Below are 16469 nucleotides of genomic sequence, written 5' to 3' on the forward strand. Positions count from 1 at the left end.
ATTACACACAAAATCAGCTTCTTAATTTTCTCAAGTTTCAAAACCCAGAGTGCCTATGATGTGTCCCATCCTTCATTGGATTTCTCAGCAGTGGCTTTTCAGCATAGCTTGTTTGAAATTCTTAAGACTGCAGAATTCAAGACGATGGTAGATTTTATCATGATTGGCTTTTGAATTTAGTTTATTGAGGTTCACAATAAGTGGAAAATAATTTCAGATAATTCATTTTGTTCAGAATTGCATAGAATTCTAGAGCCAGCATTGTTTAGCATTAAAGCAAAAGCCCACCTTTACTTGTTTATGGAAGGTATTGCTTTAAGAGATAGATACGGTGCATTTAATCTACATTTGTATTAATTTATGGCAGGTTTTGTATGAATTTTAACCTTTTAACAAATTTCCAAAACTGGATTATGCCTTTGATAATAATTAAAATGATTTATCACATCTGAGAGGGGGAGAGGAATATATTTTCTTATACACGTATATGTTTCAGCATTTTATTTATTTATCTATTATTTATTTATTAAAGATCTTATTTATTAGAGAGAGAGAGCACAAGCAGGGGGAGAGGCAGAGACAGGGGAGAAGTAGACTGCCTGCTGAGCAGGGAGCCCAACGCAGGGTTCAGTCCCAGGACCCTGGAACCGTAACCCAAACTGAAGATAGACACTTAACCAACTGAGGCACCCAGGCACCCTGTTTCAGTATTTTATATCCTGTCCCATTGATCCATATTTTATTTCTATGTTAGTATTTTACTATTTTATTTATTTATTTTGCTCATTTATTTGACAGACAGAGATCACAAGTAGGCAGAGAGGCAGGCAGAGAGAGAGAGGGGGAAGCAGGCTCCATGCTGAGCAGAGAACCCAATGTGGGGCTTGATCCCAGGACCCTGAGATCATGACCTGAGCCAAAGGCAGAGGCTTAACCCACTGAGCCACCCAGGTGCCCCTATTTTACTATTTTAATGACCAAGGCTTTGCAATGAATTTTGATGTCTAATCATTCCTTACTATCATTGTTTTTCTAAACATTCTTGGCAGAGTATTTTCACGGTTTATTTTCTGTTAAGGATTTTGACTTTGTCAGTTTCTTTTTTCTTTTTTTTTAAGTCCTATTGGGAACTTCCACACTTCTAAGTTCATTTCTTTTCCTCTAAAACTAGAGGACACACACAGACACAGACACACAAGGACAGAACAGTAAACAATAGCAAGGAACTTTTGAAAGGAGGATAGAATATGGTAATTGACTTGGCAAGTCCAGGGAAGCCACATCCTGGGCCAGCAGTAGAGAAGGCTGACAGCCAAGCTGCTACACTGCGAAGAAGCCTCACGAGGCACAGAGCTGGCAGCACAGCCACTGGGTGTGGCGCGGAGTGGGCAGGGAAAGCTGCCTGGGCACCCGTTAGATCCTTAAGTCCTTCCCTCAGTTCAGGGTCTCTGGTTTGGGGGACACCAAACATGGTTGATGGTACACAGCCGGAGGATCAGATGAATGTGTGCCTTGTGAATGTTGTATACTGACTTCCTAGCCTTTTGCCTCCACTCAGCTCCCAAATTTCAGATAGCTAGTCTTTCTGTCTTCAGGCTGCAGGTTGTAAAATCTCTGTGAGAAATCGGAGCAGACTAAGGGGAAGGAATAAAAAGGCCTAAAGGGATGAAGGGGAGGGTCCCCAGCAGACAGCTAGGGTTGCAGAGCTTCCAGTGAGCCTTTGATTCTTACGAATAAAAAAAAACAAACAGGGGCACCTGGGTGGCTCAGTGGGTTAAGGCCTCTGCCTTCGGCTCAGGACATGGTCCCAGGGTACTGGGATCGCGCCCCGCATCGGGCTCTCTGCTCCACAGGAAGCCTGCTTCCTCCCCTCTCTCTCTCTGCCTGCCTCTCTGCCTACTTGTGATCTCTCTCTCTGTCAAATGAATAAAATTTAAAAAAACAAAAAACAAAAACAAACAAGGATGATCAGTAATCTGAGGAAAGCCTGTAACATGGAATGTGGAGACTAAAGTGAACAAACCGTAAAAAGCAATGTAGAGGAAGTAGAGACCATAAAAGGAAGGAGAACAATAAAACAAACAAACCCCTGTCTTTAAGCTGCTGGGAAGTAAAACAAACAAAAAAAAAAAACTAAGTAAAAAAGAAAGATGGAACAAAATATTCTCTTAGAAATTAAAGACCAGAGAGAAAACTGGAAGGGAAAGGATCAGAAAATGAGGAGGTCTCGTACCTTAGCAGAAGCAGCTCCAAAAAGAAAGATTAGGAACAGGAAAAGGGGGAAATTCTCAACTAAAGTATTTGATAAAATTTTCCCAAACTGAGGGACTTGGGTTGCTAGATGGTAAGGGCTCACTGAGTACCCAGCACAGGGATTGAAAATAAACTCCTATGCAAGTATGTTACCTCCATGGAAAAATGTGCAGCCACTGATAAAAATGTAAAGAGTTAAGGATAGTGCTGTTATGAAATTACGATATGTGTCTTTTGGCATATGTTTATATATATGCATTTCTGTTGGGTATGTACGTAGGTGTAGAATAATAAGTAAATAAATAATATAAATAATGTCAAAGAGTTTTCCAAATTTGCTAGAAATATGATTTCCATTTCTATTTTTTGAATTTTTTAAAAAGATTTTACTTATTTATTTGACAGAGAGACAGCAAGAGAGGGAACACAAGCAGAGAAAGCAGGAGAGGGAAAAGCAGGCTTCCCATTGAGCAGGGAGCCCGACTCAGGGTTTGATCCCGGGACCTTGGGATCATGACCTGAGCTGAAGGCAGACACTTAACTGACTGAGCCACCAAGGCAGCCCCATTTCTCTTAGTTTAGAGCCAGTCGAAAGCTAACAACAACTCAGATGTTCCGTCTGTAGGAGAATGCATAAATATTTCTGTGAAATACTATGCAGCAGTGAATATGAACAACCTTTTATGACATGGAGTAACACGGAGGAATTCACCAGCACTGTTGAATGAAAGAAGTCAGACGATAGTCCATGTTGTACGTTGCCACCTTTGTAAATTCACAGAAAGGCAGAACAAAACTGTGATGATAGAAATCAGGATGGTGGCTACCTTTGGAGGGGGATTTTGTCTGAAGGGGCATGAAGAGAGCATCTAGGATCTGGGAGTATTCCATTGCAATATCTGGATGGTGGTTGGTTACGTGATAGGTTCATTCTGAAAATTCATTAAGCTGGACTCTTACACTTTTCTGTTTAAATGTTATATAAGTTAAAAACAAAGTTGTGAGTATGTTAAGTGATTCATGGAAAGGTGTTTTGAAGTTAATGTTAATTGGAATTAACAGAACAAAACTACGATAACACTGTAATAGTAAAAACTCTTTGTTTTAGTAAAAACTCCTTCCGCAGAGGCCTGCAGAAAGGACTGCAAGTAGGTGGTATTTCAGTTTGTTATTTTTCTGTGTAAATTAGCACCTTATAGAGGGGGGAAGAAAACCCCATGTGTCTGCCGCTGGTTGTAATTGCTATTACTAAAAACAAGATTGTCTTGTCCTTGACTGTGCCCCCTAAATTGGGGTAGGTAGGGTGATTGCCTAAAGCTGGTAGTTTTTTGGTTTGTTTTGAGATTTATCATAAGGTAAGTAGCATCGTGACTGCCCCCATTTGCTTTCAAATGTGACATTTATGAAGATGTGAATATGTTCCTGTTTCTTGATTTGTTTTTCCTTGTTTCCTAGGTTTTTGTGGAGACCCTGGATAAGTGTTTTGAAAATGTTTGTGAATTGGATTTGATCTTCCATATGGATAAGGTACCTTCTCTCCCTAACCAGGGTTACCAGAAAACTAAAAGCCTAGGTTATTTCTATCTGCCTCTACTCCTGTATGTTCTTTTTGTGGCTTTTTATTCTGGGAGTAGTCCCAGATGTTGTGTTTCATTCAATAACTTAAGTTTAATAGTTTGGGGAGCGTGTTGCTAAGATCTGTTACCAGTTTTAACACACACATGAGATTACTGGGCCTATGTCATCGTTCATGTTTTTATAGACAGACTTCTTTTCTTGGTAGAGAGCAGTGACATCACTATGATGACTGACCGCCACACCAGTGGCGTGAGAAGTTGTTTTTATGTTGATTGTAAAATGAGTTCCCTTGGCATAATCCAGTGACAGTGAAACTTTGGAAGAATCATGATGTAGGGTCTTTGACCTTGACCTAGCTAGTAAAGGTTATAATTTTCCCAAAGAGGAACAGAATGACTCAGACATTTATAACATCATTCGGGATCAGGTGGTTTTCTGTAGGGAAGCAGACCGTCGGGCAGAATTGAAGTACAAAGTACATGTTCTCAGATTTGTGCTGCTGGCATCACTCTGACATGGCCTATGTCCCCATGTGCCAAGTTAAAGGTGGGAGATAGCCAGCAAGGGGCTAGGACCTGCCACATGTATTTTATCCGGTCGGGCTTATGCCGTGTCCAGTGTCGTTGACCTTGGGTGTGCCTGCTCCTCATTTCCTTCAGCTGGTTGTCACCATGCCCCATGGCCCTTGGAGAAAGGGAATGATTTTTTAGGAGACTACAACTCATTGCTAAGCCATGATCCTTTTTACTCTGTTTTCATCCCAACGAGGTAGTTGTTTTTAGATCCATCATCACTAGCATTGCCGTCTGGAGGACTTTCTTGTCATTTTTCAGGAGGATCTTCAGTCTCCGTTAACTCTCCTGAGATGTGGATGACACTCTCCGGGCGAATGCAGTGAGTGCATTCTCAAGGTTGGATGTTGGAGTGAGTGACGTTTTCTCTCTAACAGCTAGCTTAGTGCTGAGACTCCCTGAGCAGCCTGGTACAAGAGAATCACGGAAGCCCATTCCTGCCAGAGATACTTTCCTTGGGGCTCCCCGATAGGCTCAAGGCATCCAGAGCTCACTGGTGCTTTTGAGGAGGTCGCTCCCCCTTTCCATGGGAAAGAATCTTAGAAACTTCAGAGCGCTCTTCGCCTCCTCTTTGCAAGCATTTAGAGTTGCTTTGAGCTTGTCGATTGTTCAAGATGCTGTCTTGTAATTTCCTTTAAGGAGAACCATAGGTCAAACCCAGCGTCCCTCTCTGCCAGTGGGCATGGCTTTAAAAGGAAATAAAAAGCCAACAAAATGTTGTTCTTTCTCCTGTGTCTTATCTTTAAGTAAGTTCCATAAAGTAGTCTGCTGCTGCTGCACATTCCTTTCACAGTTTATAACTTGTCTATTTTTAGTTGCTCATGTGACGTCAGGAAATTACCCTCCAGATTCCCTGAGATCTTTGGAGAGTGATGGCGCAAGGAGCCAGGGCCTCACCCGGCTCACCTTTACAGTGCAGAAGGGCTCTTTCAGCAGGTGACTTTTTTAGTTCACCTCAGGCTTGTCCTTGCCCTCACATAGAACTCACATAGGTTGCTAATTCAGGCTTATCTTCTAGGGCTAGGTAGGCAAAGGACCTGTCAGAAGACAATAGGAATGTCACCTTGAACTCCATCCTTCTGGACTGAAGAAACGTCTCTATCCTAAGTCTCCTCACCTCCTCGCCCTCCCTTTCTTCCTGGCTTAAAGGAAAGTGTGTTTCATCCCATGTGTAGAGCCAGATCCCCTTCCTGTCTCTCCCCACCATACACCACAGTGACTTGGAGCTGTCTGTATCTGTTCCTTCTCCTGGGGCCGCAGTCTCTCACAGAACCCACCTGTTCCCTTGCTTCTGCGTCCTTTTAACTGGCGTCTCATCTCCAGTCTTGCATTTAAGGTGAACATTATGAGTGCGTGAGTGATTCACATCCAGTCTTGCATTTCTGCTTCATCTGTTCTCTTTCTGGAGCCCTGTCTCCTGGTTTTCACTCTCACCCAAAAGGCACTATAATTTCCTAATCCTGTTTGCCAGTATCACCTTCTGGACGGTTTCTGCAGCATTCAGTGTTACTGATTCTTCATGAAGTACTGCCTTCGTAGTCCTTTTTCCACCGGTGCTTCTGTTACACAGAACCCTTTCGGCTCTTACTCTCTTTCCACCTCTGTCACTAACTTATGTCATCAGTCATCTCTTAACTCACTCTTCTCGCACTCCTGTTTCTAGCCTAGATCTCATCCTGTTGTCTTACTTAAATTATCCTTCTGGGTCATTCCCAAACTTGTCATTTCTAGTCCAGGATGGCCCGAATCCCATGCCTGTATTTCCCGTTGCTGGAGGCATTTCTCCCTCCTTTCATTCCAGCATCTTACTTCTTCCCGCCACTTCTTATCCAGAGCCAGGTTTGGCCTGTGTCTCCTGAAAACCGTTTCTTCCTCCAGCCTCCCTTTTCCACTGGTGCAGCCACCATCCTCTGGCGAGTGCACTCAAAACCTCAAAACTTTGCCTCCCGCTTCTTTGCTAGGAATAGCCAGTCAGTTGCTAAAACCTGTCACTTCTCTCCGTAGACTCCTTATATCTATTCTTACATTCACCAGGTATTAACATTTGTACACGTGCTTTTACATCTCTCTATATGCATATATGGTTTTCTTCTCGACCCATCCGAGTTCGTTGCAGACGTCATGACCTCTCATCCCTAAATACTTGAGCAGACATCTCCTAAGAGCAAGGACATTGTCTTATATGTTGTGCATAATTCTGTAATTAAGGCAATATATTAACCACGGCATAATTAACATATTTGAAGTCTAACACCAAAACATACTATTATTCAAAATATAGTTCATATTTAAATTTCCTCCCTTGCCCCACTAATGTCATTTATATTTTTAACACTGATTCCAACTATGGGTCAAGCACTGTCTTTAGTTAGGGTGCCTCTTGATTTCAGTTGTGTCTGTCAGGTTTTCTAACCGTACTTCTTCTTCCTTCTTGTTGATCCTGCATGTGGGAATTTTATATATATATATATATTCCCCCCCCCCCCACCCCACAAAGCCCCCATTAGACTAGCTGCTCCCTTGAGCACAGACCAGTTTTGGTCCTGTTATCAAGCCTTGACCCCCTGGCCAGGCATTCAAGGCTGTCTACAGTTGTCCCTATTCTATCTTGGCCTTGCTTACCATTTCTTCTTGCCAGATACCTTTGCTGCAGCCAGACTGGACCAGTCTTAGTCACGTTGTAATTCCTGCTCAGAGCCTCTGCCTGAATTGCCTGTCACATCTTTTTGTAACTGAATCCAACCTGTCATTCAGGCTCAGCTCAAATCCTACTGCCCTAAAGCTTGTCCTCATCACCCTGGGCTATGATGATCTCTATGGACCACGTAGAGTGCTATTTCTGGCCATATGTTACTTAGTTTATATAAGCTTGTATGTTTTCCACACTTGATTAGATTATCCTTGTCTTTGTGTTTGCCCTTTCTCCCTCACCAATTCCAGCATGGTACCTGAGTGAGGCTAATCTTCACGGTGAGCGTTCCAAGGATTGCCAGCTACCTAGACTCATCAGGTTGTTCATGGTTTAAGCTGCTACAGGCTGGGTAAAGTCTGATTTCACAGTCTCTGGGGTAGTCTTCAATCCAGACTGTGCCATTTGGAACTTATTTTGCCTGGGGCATTTGATTCCCTTTTGATTTCAGAGATACCCAAATAGCTCAATGTCATGACTAAATTGGGTGTTGATGTTAATTATGATCAAATAAAACCATATGGGATGCCTCTCTGCCTACTTGTAATCTCTCTCTCTCTCTCTCTCTCTCTGTCCAATAAATAAATAAATAAATCTTGAAAAAAAAAAAAAACCCAAAAACATACGGGTAGCATAACATTTTGATCTACGAGTTGCTCATCAGCAAAGCTGGATTTGGCACTCAGCTGGGCTTTGAGAATTTGGTCCTCAGAGTCACAATTCAGTGGCTGCATCAAGGGAGTTTATCCAGCCTTTTTATGGACTTGGGTTTGCCATGGGCTGTCTCAGAGGGTTGGAACATATGTTTTTGGGAGGGTCTGAGGCCAAGAAACCTCGTAGTATGGAATTTAAAAATCTCTTGTATAGACTGTATAGACTGCTGAAGTGGGAAAATGCTGAGGGCTCAAAATTGGAATGAACTGCTGAGCCCATCATGAAAGGATCATAAATGTCATAAAGGACGGTGCTTCCTTAATGTCCCTTCTGGGAACAGAGCTTGTGATAACGGGCTCATTAAGGCCCTCCACACCCCAATGACTTTAAGGCCCTCCACACCTTAGTGACATTGAAGCAGGTATCCTGATTGCTAGTCTCCAAAAATGGAAGACAGTGAGGAGACACATACTTTGTGTGTTTTTAGTGCGGAAGAAGCTACTGTTTTGGCATAGGAGAATAAGACATTCTGACATTCTGTTTGAGTTCTAGTGCTTGAGAAGGTCCTAGTTGGCACGCTGACCATCCCTGGCTACCTGTATCTTTCTGGCTTACGCCTAAGAGGAAGGAGGGGAGCCTAGGCCAACCTTTGGTCCCATTGCATTCCGAGCCCTTCTCTGCTGATGCTTGATGGATAAGAATTTTGTGGCAGAATATTTTTCAGAGGCCAATATCTTATCCTTTCGGAACAACTGACAGAGACTAGCAATAACGATTTCTTAAATTTCTAACATCACTATACTTTGTTTAAAGAGAAAGAAAAGCCGAGACTGCTCCAAACCACTCTTACTGTCTGCTGCACTACTTCACGGTCCTTACTTCTTGAACTTTGCACGGCCTCATTGTCTGCCACTTGAAATTGTGAGAGCCTGTTTGCTTTGTTTAATCATTCCTTATTAATGGTTAAGGGGTTAAGGGCATTGGGATGATAGTGTATACAACAAAGCAAAATCTGACCTTTAGAGCTCTCTGTTTGTTACCCTGCCTTTTCAATAAAACCCAGTGTTTGTCCAGACTGTAGTGAGTAGTAAAGCTTAATACTAACGATATTACTTGGATATATTGCAGCTGAAACACATTATATATTACTTTGTTGTTTTGTGGGTGCCCTAAAAGTCTGGAAATGAGCTCAGTTTTACTGTTCTTGTGTTATCCTTTGTGATCCAAGAGAGGGTTGACCTATTCTGAAGCAAAACCCAGAATTTCTTGATCCCTAGTTGAGAACCCTTGTCAGGCTTGGTGTTTGTATCAGTCTAAGTAGACGAGGTAATACATAACTCCAAACTTCCAGTGGCTTATATAACAACACGGTTTTTCACTCATGCTGTGGTGTCTCTGTTCACTATAGTCACTTGGGTGTTCAGGCTGATGACATCCTCCTCACCACGTACTTGCAGCTGGACTGACATTTCATTGCTCTGGCAAGTCACCTGCCCACACCTTAGAGGCTAGGGACATGCCTTCCTTCCATGTGCCCGGAATGGGGCCGAGGGGTGGGGGTTGGACCTGATATAGTTTTGAATGTTACTAATGACTACCACACTTTCTACTACCACGCTTATTTTCTTGGAGGAAAAGCTGACTTTGCTTCAGGATCAATTTATGGGCAGGAACCTAGAAGTTTTGGTATCTGAAAGATAGAGCAATGCTCACGAAAGAGGGAAGCATAGTTGACTCTTAGAAAAAGGCATCTCATGTAGCAGCTTTTCAGTTTTTCTACCAGAATATATGACATTCCTATCCTATACCTCTCACATGAATTTAAGGTGTTTAGGAAATTAAAATTCCTTAACAGAATAAATTGCTTCCCCCTCCTTCCTTAGAGAGGCTTTCCTCAAATCATCTATCCTTACCTTGGCTCTCTGACCTAAAGCACTAATGTCTGTTAAGAATGTTTTTTATCTTTTTTCCCTTCTGATTATCAGACGAATAAAAAACATTTATTAATGAGGAGGACCTGTGCTAGATATGGAGATGCAAAGATGGCAAAGAAAATGCCCTACCCTCAAGAAGCTGATAGGCCAGTTAGAAGGGTGGGTCCCTTAGAGATGTTCCTCGGTCTTGGAGGAAGCAACGTTTTTGGAAAAGACACCGTAAGTTGAGTGTAATTTCTCAGTAGGCATGGTGTTACATGAGTGGGCTCTCGTCTTGCACTACTTTTTATAGAAGTGAGCACAGACACCGCATTTAGTCCCATGTATATAATATATCTGCATATTATTGTTACCTTGTAAAATTAAAGTGTATATGAATTATTTATATAGAATAATATAGTTCCTAATCATGAGTTCTGTGATTTAATGATAGGTGATCAGTGGTAGAGAAAGAAAATGGGACTTTGAAGAGATGTGTTTCTGAGGCTAGGCTCTGAAGTGGAAGTGGCCAGGGTCGGTGGCGGCTCACCTGCGCTCTGGCTGGGCATCTGGGGTCCTAGACATGGGAGCACATGTTAGGCAGCCTGCTGAGCACAGCGGCTGTTGCTGAGTCATAACAACATGGGTGAGGCTGGGCAAGTACCACAGGTGTGGCAGCCCAGAGTCAGGTAGCTGGGGAAAAACCCTAGCAGTGTGTGGTAGAAGGTCATTGCTGCCCGAGAGGAGCAGTGAAGGCTGTACAAATTCCTGAGCAGAGACTCACCAAGGGAAGAGATAGTCATAGAAAGGGAAGTTCATATCCATCCAGTCTGGTGCCAGGCATTGCACTAGGCACTTTATGCCCAGTCATCTTTCATAAAGGGGATGGTAATACCCGTGCATAACAGACCAGCAAGCTGACGCTCAGGCTGAAAGGCCTAGAATATTAAAGACCCACATTCTCGGGGCGCCTGGGTGGTTCAGTCACTAAGCATCTGCCTGCCTTCAGCTCAGGTTGTGATCCCAGGGTCCTGGGATGGAGCCCTGCATCGGGCTCCCTGCTCAGCGGGAAGCCTGCTTCTCCCTCTCCCACTCCCCCTGCGTGTGTTCCCTCTCTCGCTGTGTCTCTCTCTGTCCGATAAATAAATAATCATAAAAACAAAAGCATGAAGACGGCTGATAAAACAAGTGTGTATATTGTAAACAGCCACATTCTTTGCATTAAAGCTCAGATGCCAAAATTCGAGAGTTTGAAAGCATGAACATTATATAGATATGTAGACATTTATGAGATTGGTCCATTTTTAATTCCAAAACCAGAATTCTAGGAGGCAAAGCAGTAGGAAGTGAAGGTATGGCAAAAGGTGGGGAGGAGTGTGTGAACATTAGGAGAGACTTGGAACCACCCATAAACTCAGCTCCAGCTACGCAGTCAGCCAACGCAGGTGCTGTCGACAGGGCGGGTAGTGCAGTTTTTCATTGAATTGCTGCTATTTACCATCCCTGACCCCCTCGACTAAATGCCAGCAGGGCCTCTGCCTCATACCTGTGCAGATGCCGTCTGGGGTGAGAGCACGGTGTGAAGGACTGAGGCTGAGCAGACTGGAGAGCCTCGTCGTCTTCGGTGCTGAGTCCAGCGGGCATTTTGCAGGGACCTTCTCATGGAGCTGTTTCCACACTTCTCCTCCTTAGAGCCGTCTTTGTTCTAGTTCCTTTCCGTTCTAGTTCCCATGGCACACGTTCGCCTGGTCTTTTTATCTACCTTTCTGGCCATTCTCTCTGGCCTTTTAGGCTTCTTGTAGTTTAATCCTGCTTCTCTTTTCTTTTAGACACTCTCTTCTTAGGAAGTCTCCTACAGCCATCAGTCTGCTGGTGACTTCTAAATTACCAGCGGAACTCACTTCATTTCGAATTCACTCATGTCCAAAACCGAGTCTCTAGCCCCCTGCATCTCCAGACCGACAGTTCTGACTTACCCTTCAAGAAAGTCTTTGAAAACCCTTGTTGACATTCCTCTCCCTGCCCATAGATGAAATAAGTATACTTTCCTTGTCCCCCCACAGCACCCCTCAACTACTTTTGTCATTATCTTTAACATCATGTGTTGGTTTTGCTCGTTTACCTGATTAAGAGCATGGACACCAGAGCCTGCGTGCCTGGGCTTGAGTCCTGGTTCTGCAGTAGGAATTGTATGACTTGTGTCTTAGGAACTTATGCGTGGACGGAAATCATGAGAGCGCCTAGCTCTTGTTTGCCCCTCACCCACCTCATACCATTGTTAAGGTGGGCATCAGACTGTCTCATTCACCCCTGTGAATCTGGTCAACACAATACTTAGTACATTCTGGTTACTCATTTCTTGTTGAATTCATTTTATCTATCCACTATTCTAGGTGCTTGGTAAAGTTAAAACATTCCTATCTTTATGAACCTTATATCTGGTAGGGGAAGATAAAATGTATATTAGGTGGTGTTAAGTGTAGGGGAAAAAATAGAGTAGGTCAGAGTTGGGTATATTGGGTGGCTGGGGAAGGCATCTCTGATAAGGCGGCACATGAGTAAATACTTGAAGGAAGTAGAAATGAGCAAGGTGTGGCTTTCTGGATGGGAACCTTCTAGGTAGATAGACTAGCAGGTACAAAGACCAAAGAGCTGGAGGCCAGTATGGCTGGATAAAAGTGAGAAAAGTGGGAAGTTCAGTTCAACTGTGTTGAACAACACAGTTTTGACTTTGTGGGCCTACTTATATGCAAGTTTTGTTTTTTTAATAAATACAGTCTAGTACTGTAGATGTATTTTTTCTTCCTTATAATTTTCTTAAACGTTTTCTTTTCTCCAGCTTACTTTAAGAATACACTAGAGAGTACATATAACATACAGAATTTGTGTTACTTGACTCTTTATATTATTGGTAAGGCTTCCAGTTAATTGTGGGTTATTAGGAGTTGAGTTTTGGAGAAGTCAAAAGTTCCACACAGATTTTTTACTATGTCGGGGTTTGGGGAGGAGTAGTCAGTGCCCCTAACTCCCAAGTCATTCAGGGGTTCTCAGTAATAGGAGTTGAGGTACGGTGGGAAGGAGGATCAGATTGGTCACTGTAAGTCATTTTACAGAAGAACTTAGTAAGAATTTCTGCCTCTGCGGAGGGGAACTGTGTAAGTGTAGGGAATGACTTTCGAGAAATGTACCATGTGCGTGTATTGCCTGTTTATGACTTGGTGTCTTAAGGCCCACTGCACTAAATAATAAAGGCAGTTTTCTCTCTCTCCAAGCCTTATTGCCTAGCATGGTAAACAGTTAAATCGCTCTCTGCTGCTCTAAGGCAAAGTCTGAGCTCTAAGCCAAATAAATTAATAGATGGTCTACAAACTAGCCCCTTCACCCTAGCCTAGGAACTATTATTTACACCCAGAGCACAAGTGCGGAGGGCCAAGGGAGTGTGGCCAGAGCAAGGCTAATGGCCCAGAGTGTGCCTTAGGATACGTTTATGAGTCTGAAGGCAGATGGATCTGCAGGCCTGGTGAAAACAATACACTAGATTTAATTCCCAGTCACCATGAAATCTTTGTGGCCTTACCTGTTAATGACCTCAAGAATCAAGGTTCACATTCTGTAGAGAACAAATTATTGAACCCATTTGTGATGTTAGCCAGGTCTGTACCATGGTACCATAAGATATTTTCAGCAGCTGTAGCAGAGGCCTGCCCTGGCCCAACCCCACTGCTTTAACTGCTGAGACTATTGAAGAGAAGTCATCCTGTCAAAGCCAGGAGCTGAGCATTTCCCTGTGTGGCCCTTTAGATTTTCAGACTCCGCGTGCCTGAATTTACCCTGTATGTATCATATTTAATGATGTTAGTTATGGAAACCTCCAGAAAGGAATGGAAGGCTCTCTGCTGACTGGGCCCAACCTTTTGGACTTTAAGACTGCTACTCCTTTCCTACCTATAGAGAGAGAAATGGGTGTGTGCCCCATATCTCATTTCCCGGGCACCCTGCTGATTTTCTCTCTGTGCATTTACCCTTGAGTTAACACGTGCTTTAATCTAGATGGGCGATGGCATCTACATTTCTTTCTTTCTTTCTTTCCTTTTTTTAAAGACTTTTGACTTTTATTTTATTTTAGAGAGAGTGAGAGCGAAAGTGCGCGTACACAAGTGGGGGCGGGGGCAGAGGGAGAGGGAGAGAATCCCAAGCAGACTCCATACTGTGGGCTGAGCCTGACACAGGGCTCAATCCCACAACCCCGAGAACATGACTCGAGCCAAAACCAACAGTCAGACACCCAACCGCTGAGCCACCCTGGCGCCCCATGACATCTGCATTTCATTCTGACCAAGCTAATGGCTGTGTTTCCCAGAGTGTATGATATCCCTTCATGTGGATGACCTGCTGCTGCACCAGACCACCCATATTCTCCTCCCTCCTCCACCTCCTTTCCTGCCTACCCTTCAACCACTACCCTCTCCACCCAGTATCTTCTCTCAACATCCCCAGTCTGTCGGCAACATCCTCTCCTTTAACGCATGAAGTCTTGGGATGCCTGCTTTACTTCCTAGTTCTAAGTGATCACCAGGTGGTCTCAGTTCTTCGTTCAGTATTTTCTCCAGGTCCACTTTTACCTTTTCTTCTCTTTTTCTTTTTTTTTCTCTTTCCGTGACCTAAATCCAGGTAACTAACATAGAGCTCCAGCAACTAAATCCAGTCTTTCCCGCAGCCTTCCTCACTGGTCTGATCCTCCATAGAAAACATTTCTCCCATTGTCCCTTTAATCGATATTCTTCCCTTTTGCTTCCAAGGATTTCTGGATCATGGAGCCTCCTGACCCTTAGGATCTCTGTGCTTGGGGACCCAGGCCACTCAGGCCCATGAGACGTGTCTTCCACACACACAGTGCCAGTTCCCACTTCTTTGCCTGCGCCCACACCAGTCCCTCTTCACTCCCAGCACCCTCACATCCCCCTGTCAAGCTTTCCAGGCTTCAAGACCCAACCCAAGTTTTACATTTGATGAATTTTTCTCTGAACTCCAGTGTTCTGGTTCTCCAAGTTATCTTTCTTGGCCTTGCTCTAACGTTTTTAGTCCTAATTGTTTCCACTATATTGAAAACTGTCGGAATAGTGTCAGTTTGTAATGCTGTGTTGGTTTTCTAAACAGCACAGAGCACTCAAACATAGTTGATTGGTCGATGTAATAAATGTCCTAATTCTGTATGTGTTCATGGGTTTGTTTTTTTTTTTTTCAATTTTCAAAATACTTTTCAGATACAATGTCTGATTAGCACAGCTAGAGGCCTCTTTTTGTAAACAGATTTTAATTAGTTTTTGACTTTGAAGGTTTCTGACCTGTGCATGCTCGCTAGTTTCAGGGTAGGACTCTCTGAGATTTGCTGTTGCTCCCTTGGGAGATAGATAACCTTTCGATGGATACAGAAGAGCCTTTTGTTCCTTGAGGGGCTTCTGCCTGAAGTGGCCTTACAGACTTCCGGCTCTGCTGGATTCTAATTGTGTGACTTAGGCAACCTTCTTGAAGACCTCCTTGTGCCTCACTGTCTGTAGTTGTAAAACAGGAATGATACCATACTTCTTTGATTCTTGGACTCCCATTTTTGGTAATATTTTTTATTTTAACATCTCAAGGCAAGATTTTTCTTACATCACTGACATTTCATAGTCAAATTGGCAACATTTTTCTCATTTAGTGGTACATAAAATAATGGTGTATTTTATTGTCGGTGGAGTACGGTAACTTGGCTTTGGTAGAGTACAGTTACAGCCAGCACTCTCAGTTGTTTTGAGGATTGGAGTTTGTAATTGCCACGCTCAATACATGGTGATCTTGTCTTTATTTTTACCTTTTCCCCCCACTGTTCTATCTGGCTCCACTGTTACTCCCTTAAATCCATCCTTTACACACCTGCCTAATGACATTAAAAATATATTTTGACTGTCTTCCTCCCTTGTTTGAATTACTCGGTGGCTCTGTACCCTACACAGCAGTGAGTCTTATAGAAGAGGAGGATATGCCTCACTCCTTGCCCTGCTTCTTATGAACCCTTATGAGTGTGAAATGACTCCTGAGTGATTGAGCATGTGTGTCATACAAATGGGTTTTCATGAGTGTAGAAGGAGTTGGGGACCACTGTCAAAGGGATGGTACTGAGTCCCCTTCAGTGTTGTTTACAAAGACCTCTGACATCTGTCCCAGCCTGCCTCTCTAGGCTCAGCTCTCCCCATTTCCTGTTCTGAACTTTGAGCTAAGCAGTATGGAGTTATTGATACAACTTGTCTTTAAGGATGTCATAGCTTCCTAAGTTTCTGACCCAGCTCGTAAGGGGCTGGAGAGGGCGGAGCAGGGTCCATGGCCATCCCAGGAACAATACTTTAGAAGGAACGGGAACTTTATCTCCTTAGAAACAGGTTTGTGGATCAGAACATGGCATTTGGAATTTTTTCTTGATGGCCAAATAATTGTTTGTCTCTTACCCGACTGTCTGCCATTTGGTCAGATTAAAAAGAGTGCTAGAATCCCAGAGGAGAGGACAGGGACTTATTCTTTGCTGCTTCACTGGGCAGAGGTAAGTCCAGGGGATGGAAGTGGTTCCAAGCATGTTGCAGCTCAGAGCAGTTAAGAAGAACATTCTGATGGTTACTGCTGCTCCACAGTACACTGGACAGCTTAGGAACCCAGTGAGCTGTCTCTGCTTAGGTGAAGGATCTGTTCTTTCAAGAGCTAAAGAATAAATCCTGGATGGCTCAGTGGGTTAAAGCCTCTGCCTTTGGCTCAGGTCATGATCCCAGGGTCCTGGGT

The 16469-nt window shown here is 43.5% G+C and overlaps 1 protein-coding gene across 2 annotated transcripts in view; it reads left to right on the forward strand.

The window, feature by feature from the left end:
- Positions 1-16469, forward strand: part of AP3S2 (adaptor related protein complex 3 subunit sigma 2) — a 56549-nt gene that overhangs the window by 17613 nt on the left and 22467 nt on the right. Inside the window, exon 4 of one of the 2 annotated variants that reach the window (XM_047738654.1) lies at positions 3709-3780. The exons of the other annotated variant lie outside the window; for it this stretch is intronic. Coding sequence (XP_047594610.1) covers positions 3709-3780 — 72 coding nt within the window. The remainder of the gene's footprint in view (positions 1-3708; positions 3781-16469) is intronic. 2 annotated transcript variants of the gene reach the window in all.

This window comes from Lutra lutra, chromosome 7 (assembly GCF_902655055.1).
Source record: "Lutra lutra chromosome 7, mLutLut1.2, whole genome shotgun sequence".
NCBI classification, from domain to species: domain Eukaryota; kingdom Metazoa; phylum Chordata; class Mammalia; order Carnivora; family Mustelidae; genus Lutra; species Lutra lutra.